The sequence below is a fragment of the Microtus ochrogaster genome, chromosome 16, assembly GCF_000317375.1.
Source record: "Microtus ochrogaster isolate Prairie Vole_2 chromosome 16, MicOch1.0, whole genome shotgun sequence".
Taxonomy (NCBI): Eukaryota; Metazoa; Chordata; class Mammalia; order Rodentia; family Cricetidae; genus Microtus; species Microtus ochrogaster.
In genome coordinates, this window is record NC_022018.1 from 31,521,170 (window position 1) to 31,529,480 (window position 8,311).

An 8,311-nucleotide genomic window follows, 5' to 3' on the forward strand; every position below is an offset into this window, starting at 1 on the left:
ACTGGAGACCTCCTTTTGCCCATGTAACCTCATTTCTGCACCCCTTTTCACAGGATGCCTTCTCAAATGTTCAGGTCACGGTCACTGTGACCCCATCACAAAACGTTGCATTTGCTCCCAGCTGTGGATGGAGAACCTCATACAGCATTATATGTGGGATGGCGAGAGCAACTGTGGTAAGTGTGGAGTGTGTGCGTGTGTGTGTGTGTGTGTGTGTGTGTGTGTGTGTGTGTGTGTGTGTGTGTAAAATGATGGCTTCTGGTGTGGTTCTTCTTTTTTTTGGTTTTTCGAGACAGGGTTTCTCTGTGGCTTTGGAGCCTGTCCTGGCACTAGCTCTGTAGACCAGGCTGGTCTCGAACTCACAGAGATCCGCCTGCCTCTGCCTCCCGAGTGCTGGGATTAAAGGCGTGCGCCACCACCGCCCGGCTTCTGGTGTGATTCTTGAAGACACTCAATCTTTTCCTGGCTTAGCATCTAGAGAATCATCCAATCCCATTCTTACCTGAAGTCAAGTGAACCAGTTCACTTGATTGCACATTAAAACCTTGTCTCAGTCTGTGTCCAGAGAGAGAGATTTGGCAAGGCCATTCTGCTCTACATGATGAGCAGTGCTGAGCAACAACTGCGTTGAGACTTTTCTCCCATGTATCTGCTGTGGCTTAGGATGTTGGGACCTTATGATAGCACACCCCATACTTGGATAATGCAAAATGGGAAATGTGGCCCACACTGCTAGGAGTCATCCCAGGCAGGTACCGGCCACAAGAATCACAGTCTTGCCCCACAGCCCAGGTTGGTGTCTGTCAGTCTCTTTGGAGAGAAAACCACATGCAAACACAGACATACACACATTTACACACACACTCACGTATTTATAGTATATATAGTATATAATGAATAAATATACAACTCCAAAACAAGACATATAAGACATATATATGTACACACACACACACACACACACACACACATATTCATACAGCCTGATCTTACTCTGAATTCTCTACACAGCAGATCACCTTGAAGATTCTTGACCTTGAATTCTCTATACAGACCTTGAATGCTCTACAAAGCAGAAGATGATCTTTCTGCTTCCACCTTCTGAGTCTTAGGATTACATATCCGAGTCACCATACTCAGCTAGAAAGCTACATTTTAATGGCAGTTTACTCTTAAGAATGAATTTGCTAGCCTGAGGACCCAGGTGGACATAAATGGCAGAAAAATGTTAAGTGCTGCCTGCCAAGATGTGTTCTTGAACTCCCCACAAACATCAGAGTTGAGCCAGCTTCAGACCGCTATACTACAGAGATGGTATGATATTTATTCAGGTCAAGCACGAGTCTGTCTCATTGGTGGTTTTGTTGTTGTTGTTTTTTCATTTTTTTCTTTTTCAGACATGGTCTCTCTATATTATTCTTGCTGTCCTGGAACTCTTTATGTTAACCAAGCTGGCCTCAAACTGATGTAGATCTGCCTGTCTTTTGCTTTCCAAATGCTGGGATTAAAAGCATGTGCCACTGTCTTGGGCACACATTGGCATTTTTGCCCCTAAGTTATTACTTCAAAGCTTAGGATGTAGAAGGAATGAAGAGTAGTTTCCAGATTTACCTCTGGCACTGATGTCTTCATGTCACAGGCAGACATAGAGACCCTTGACTTGCTGCTCTATGAAGACCATGGCATGGGTCTGGGGATCCAGCTTAGTAGGTAGACTGCTTGCCTAGCACACCCAGAACTCTGTCTCCAGTGCCACATAAAACCAGGTGTTGAGTGTATATCCATACAACACTGGGGATTAGAGGAGGAAGGTCAGAAGTTCAAGACCATCCTTGGCTATGTAGTGAGTTCAAGACCAGCTTAGTTTATGTGAGAGCTTGTCTCAAAAAGAAGATGGAGGAGGAGAAAAAAATATCATATAGACTTTTTAGGGGAAGGTTATGATTCTTGGGATCTAGAATGAACATTTTAATAATTCATATTCTTATATATAAGATGCATAGTTGCTTCACTGACTCACTTCAGTTACTTTGGATTTCCTGCTCTTCAAGTTAGCCTGAACTGTGTGCCTGAGGTCCCTGAGTTATGTTCCTCCACCAAGTAGACAAAGCCAATTATTCTGTTGCCCTGGCTAGGATCTGTTGCGTGCCCCACAGAGTGGTCCCAGCACCACAGCTGGCCTCTGCCCAGACAGACTCACCGTGAGGTGTCAGAACAGAGCTGGTGAATAAATAGTGTATCATTGTGCACTCCGGCCTTCTTGTTTTGCAGAGTGGAGTGTGTTCTACATGGCAGCACTGGCACTGACCCTGACAGCGGTAACGGGAGCTGTGGCCTGGCTGTGCATCTGCTGCTGCAGGAGGTACCTAATGTGCTTGCTCACTGGGAGAGAAGGAGACCCTTAGCTGGCGTGATGGATGGCTTTGGGCTTGTGTACCTGCGTTTGTCTCACTGTTTAACGGACTACCTGACAGCCGGGGTTAAAACATACCTGACTTCATGGGCCCGACATGATGCACTTTATACTCTAGGGCATCTGCATCTAAGTAAATGATCAATACTGGAGACATCTACTGAGCATTTACTGTTTTGATTCAGTGATGGCTCTAACTGTCCTGTTGTATTTGGCCCTCCCAGCAACCACAAGAGAAAGGGACTCTTCTGGAGGTGAGGGCGTGAGACACAGAAGTCTTAATATTCTCAAAGTCCCCAGCTAGCAAGCATTAAAGTGAGAGGAAGAAGCCCTTGCTTTTGGTGACATGATCAGACAAAGCTGACGGTTGCCTTAGTGTAGTGACTTGTCTGTTTTGAGACAGTGTCTCACCATGTTGCTGTTTCTGGGAATGGCTATGTAGACCAGGTGGGCCTCACGGAGATCTGTCTGCCTCTGCTTCCTGAGTTTAGTGTTAGTTTTAATGAGTGCTTTTGAGTCATGCTTTCCAGCTTAGCATGAGACACTAATGATCAGCCCTGTTTTTATGTCTTGTGGGAAAAAGACAGAGTTATTTCTTTTCTTTTTTTTTTTTTTTTTTTGGTTTTTCGAGACAGGGTTTCTCTGTGGCTTTGGAGCCTGTCCTGGAACTAGCTCTGTAGACCAGGCTGGTCTCGAACTCACAGAGATCCGCCTGTCTCTGCCTCCCGAGTGCTGGGATTAAAGGCGTGCGCCACCATCGCCCTGCGACAGAGTTATTTCTAAGGTCATTGTGGGGCTTCGCTGTCTTATCACTTCTTCCAGGTGCCCCTCCCTCCAGTTGCTGGTTTCAGTCCTGCGTCTCTGAATATTCTTGGTTAGCACTGATTTGGGGAAAACTTGCTTACCCACATCTTTCTGAGTGAGGTATTACTCACAGGGGAAAGCAGCCGGGGCTGTATACAGGTGTTGAGCATTGCTTGAAGGGGCCCCGGCGCCAGAGCTGCAGGTGAACCCTTTAGTTAGGTGGGCAAAATCCCATGCTGAGTGTTTGAGCTGAGTCTTTCATTGTTTCTTTAGACGGAAAAGGACTAAGATAAGGAAGAAAACGAAGTATACCATCCTAGACAACATGGATGAACAGGAAAGAATGGAGCTGAGGCCCAAATACGGTAAGGCTATTTCCTGATACCTTCCAACACCTTATGTAGGCATTGGCCAGAACATTACATTGGGTGAACGGAGACTAAGGTGCAATCAACCATTTAATTAGTCTGGAAGAGCAAGCCTGGGAATCTGCAAGCAAAGACGAACGCCCTCAACCCCGTGTGCCGGGCAGGCTGCCTGAGAGCAGCTGATGGTATGGTGATAGAAATGTAACAACAAATCAAGTACTCGGAGACATTAATGGGTGAGGGATTGCAAGAGCTTACTGAAGGTTGAACCTCTGCCAAGTGACCCCAGGACCAAGACTTCTCTTCCCTCGAGGTGTCCCCAGTGCCTGGGTCTTCTCTGCTCTGGGTTAGAGGGGGATGGGGCACATGACCCACAGTGTACTTTCCCCCTGGCGTATTTCTGTTGGCTGCTTCCTTTACATCCACTCAATCCGCTGAGGTGTTTACAGAAAGTTGTCTTCTCAAAGTGTGTTGACCCTTATGCTCAGGACACCTCCCACCCACTTCAGTTAACCTTTGGATGCTCACATATTAACCACCACTGCATGTGCTTTCTCTGCCCCTCTGAGGCTGCTCAGTGCTGATTCTGGGTTTGTAGGTAACTTAACTCTTTGTTTCTTTTCTTTTTGTGTTTTTATTGTTGTTTGTTTGTTTGTTTGCTTGGTTGTTTGTTTTTTTTTTTTTTTTGAGACAGGGTTTCTCTGTGTAACAGTCCTAGCTATCTGGGAACTCACTCTGTAGACCAGACTGGCCTCAAAGTCACCGAGCTCTACCTGCCTCTCCCCCTCTAGTGCTGGGATTAAAGCGTGCCTGGCCGGTAACTTAATTCTTATAGAGAGGTGTGATCACTTTCAAAGTTGTGAGGCTCAACATGTTGTCAACAGGGCTGAAGTCTATCTGATCCCAGCCTGAGGAAGAAGGCTTGTCATGAAGAACAAGGACAACATCTTGGGAGGTGGGGGTGTGGAGTCTGTGGAGTCTGTGGAATGACTGTGTGTGCGGAGTACTGTTAAGTTGTTGTAACCAAATACCTGGCAAGCAGCAGCTTAAGAGAGGAAGTGACTTTAGCAGCAGGTCATTCTTCAGCGACAGGGCGCTAAGGGGAATGACCAGAGGATGAGACGACAAAGGAGGCAGGAAGGCGAGGGTCAGGAGATTTGCACAAGCTTTGTCTTACGCCAACAAAGTTTGCTAAGAAATATAATATAGTATCTTACATTTTCCTGGAAGGAAAATGTGACAGTGTCAGCCCAAACTATCCTACAAAGGGCCAAAGTCGGCAGGAAGCTAATCAAACAATGTTGCATGAAGGGGACATAGGTGTCTCAAGTGCATCACAGACCGAGCATACAGTGGCCTTGGGACTAACAACCAGAGCCTTAGTGTAGGAGGAGTCCAGTTCTCAGAATGAAGCCATGACTTCCTCAAGGCCCTGGTCTCAGGCCATTATAGGCTCTGCCAAGCAAGTTTCAGACAAGGAATCACAGTCCTTCTCCATACACTGGGGCCTCGGGGAAAGCCTTGGGTTGGCCAGGCCCCCAGCTAGGAAGGGCTCATCTTTGTTAACTGAGCATACAGTCCATTTTGATGGAAAAGACCTGACTGTAGGAGCAGGGGTTGGCTATAGCAATGGGAGCCTAGAGCTCCTCGCTCACATCCGTATGGGTCTAGGGATGCCAGCCCTGAGCTGGTTTCTCCTTCTTCACTTTCATTCATCCCAAGACCACAGAGCATATGATGGTGCAGCCCATGTTCAGGACAGATCATCCCCAGTCAATTGACTTTGTCTGTGATGGTGCAGCCCACGTTCAGGGCAGATTATCCCCAGCCAATTGACTCTGTCTGGAAGAGTTCTCACAGTCACACACAGAGGTATACCTCACTAAGTAGTAAACACTGTCTTAAGCAGTGTTTACTTGACAATAAAAAAATCACTGTCATAGGGCCTTTTCCCCTCAGAGGTTGAGGTACTTGGGGTTGGTTATCTCACCAACCGTCTCGATTCCTGCCTACATTCTGACAAACCCTTCCTCTTCACAGAAGCAGTTTCTTTCAGTCTTACCACAAACCAGTGGCTGAGAGCTTGGTTGCCAATAGATGTGGAGAGGTTAGGTACCTTGTCCAGGGTCATGAAGCTGGTGTCAAAGCTGGAGCTCAAGTTCAAGGGTAACAGCCAAAGCTTCTGGTATGATAACCCGCCTGCCACGTAGGTAACAAGCCACAGTCCTCCCAGGAACCCAGCCTAAAGGACAGTGAGGGGACGTGGTCCTGTCTTCACGCTCTTCCTGCTTCTCCCCAGGTATCAAGCACCGGAGCACCGAGCACAACTCTAGCCTGATGGTATCAGAGTCTGAGTTCGAAAGCGACCAGGACACACTGTTCAACCGAGAGAGGATGGAGAGAGGGATCCCGAAGGGTTCCCTGAATGGTTCCGCCAGAAATGGAGCTTCCTTCGGTTACTGTGCAAAGGACAGATAATGGGCTGTGTGTGGAGGGACCACTTGGGCCTGTGACTCGGTACCAGACAGTGGGAGCTGAAACACAAAACTGACTCCTGCTTGGCACAGCACTTTATCAAGCCCTTCCCAGGGGCCTTGTTCTGTGCTCTACATATTTATTAAAAGACCCGGGTTCTTAGACTTTCCAAGACAAAACAAAACATTGCTTATTCAACTGAGGCTCAGTAATAGAGAAAGAGGCACATAAAACTTTGGCAGAGCGTACTGAAAAGAGTTTTGTGTCTCTGTGCTGGACACTTATTATATTTATTGCCCACAGTGAAATAAGGCTAGCACTTGTTTCTATTTATAGCCGCTTAGGAAAAACAAGGGGGGTTGATTTCTCTGCAGAAGCTGTGACAGGAAACCTTCCAGGAGTGGCCTCTCAGAGGACCTGCTGGATCAGCTTGCTGTTCATCTAGGAGGCAGCAGCCATCGGCATGCAGCGGGCTGCCTGTGTTGACCATGGTGGTTGGTCAGGAGTTAAGGAAGAATCAGCATCTAAGGCCAGGAGGCACTGAGGTGGGGAGGGGCTAAGGACTTGCAGGTTGAATGTTGAAGGTAGCCTTTACTATTCTTTTCTTTCTGTCTTTCTCATTTCTTCTCGTTCTTTAAGAAAAAGAGGCCACGGTGGGGCTTTTTTCAGCTCTGGTGGACATTAAACTGACTGCTTGTTCCCCTGACTTTTATTGAGTATGCACCTTAGCACTGCCATAGAAAAGGGAAGGATCCAGTGACCGCGGACATATTCCAAAACTCTGAAACATGTTCTTAATGAGGGGAGTGTGGTCACCATGCTCCTACAAAGACTTCCCATAGAAGTAACTGGTTAGAAAGTTCACTACTTATGCTTAAAAATGTATGTAAGGCGCTAGAGAAATGGCTAAATTTAAGATCACTCGCTGCTCTGGCAGAGGACCGTGGTTCAGTCCCTAGTACTCACATGATGGCATACAACTGTCCATAACTCCAGTTTTGGGGGGCAGGGGATTCAGTGCCCTCTTCTGGTCTCCACTAGCAACAGCAATGTACAGAGTTCATGCATGTAGGCAAAATACTCATGCACATAAAATAAAATCCTAAAGACGTTCTTAAAATTTAAAGAACTAAATCTTGTTTTAGTTCTTTACACAAAGAGGAATGGAAGCACATCCTCCCACAAAGTGGCACCCGAGCAATGAACTGCAGCTAGCTGAGATGTTGACAGACTTGTGCAGTTGTCCAGCTGCCCAGAGCCCTAGGGCTGGGAGCCTTGGCAATGGCCTAGGCATTCAAAGAGTAGGAGAGCCCACTACTGTAGTCCCAGCAGCTGGGAAAGGAGAGCAAGGAGGAGCAGGAGTTCAATGCTAGCCTTGGCTACGCAGTCAGTTTGATGATAGCCTGGACTACACGTTAGACCCTATGTTAAAGAACGAAGAAAAAAAGTAGGAGAATTAGGACCACAACTTAAATTTTAGTAGTTGTTTGTTTCTGGAATTTTCTATTTCTGAGCTAGAGGTAACAGAAAGCTCAAAACAAAACAAAACCCATGAACAAGAGTGCACTGTATCAGCTGGGCAGTGGTGGCGCACGCCTTTAATCCCAGCACTCGGGAGGCAGAGGCAGGCGGATCTCTGTGAGTTCAAGACCAGCCTGGTCTACAAGAGCTAGTTCCAGGACAGGCTCCAAAGCCACAGAGAAACCCTGTCTCGAAAAACCAAAAAAAAAAAAAAAAAAAAAAGAGTGCACTGTATCATACTTTACTGGGAAAATGGTCAAATTAAAATGTGTAGGAATGTACTTTTATTTTAAAAGTAATTTCTCGGTTTATGCCTATACATCCTAGTTCAGTATTATCTATGTTGTTAGAGGAAAAGTGATTTTTTTTTTAAACGCTAGTATTTAGTTTTATGAACAGAATCTTCCCAATCCTCAGACCAGTGTGATGCTACCTTTTGTAGGGAACTGGACATTTCTGACATAGAGAATGTGGTCCACTTGGACCAACAAAGCACAACTGTGAATACCCAAGGCTTTATGTATGCATACATATGCATAATGTATGTATTGCTCATAATTAATCGACCTTTAGGATTCATCTCGAAAGGGGACATGCCTGTGTCATAGACGCTCACTGAAGGTCCATGGAGCATAAGTGCTTCTTCCAGGGTCACAGTCAGCAGTGAATCTGGGAGTGCCAAGACCTGCTGTGCAGTGTATGAATAAGTTCAGCCTTCAATGCTGGCGGG

The 8,311-nt window shown here is 46.4% G+C and overlaps 1 protein-coding gene across 6 annotated transcripts in view; it reads left to right on the top strand.

Moving 5' to 3' along the window:
- The window catches only part of Kiaa0319 (KIAA0319 ortholog), a 53,946-nt gene extending 46,329 nt beyond the window's left edge, over positions 1–7,617 (top strand). For all 6 annotated transcript variants that reach the window (XM_026783026.1, XM_026783028.1, XM_005354979.3 and 3 more), the window contains 4 exons: positions 54–176; positions 2,272–2,362; positions 3,491–3,582; positions 5,885–7,617. In XM_026783026.1, coding sequence (XP_026638827.1) covers positions 54–176; positions 2,272–2,362; positions 3,491–3,582; positions 5,885–6,063 — 485 coding nt within the window. In that variant the 3' untranslated portion in view covers positions 6,064–7,617. The remainder of the gene's footprint in view (positions 1–53; positions 177–2,271; positions 2,363–3,490; positions 3,583–5,884) is intronic.
- Positions 7,618–8,311: the final 694 nt, after the last annotated feature.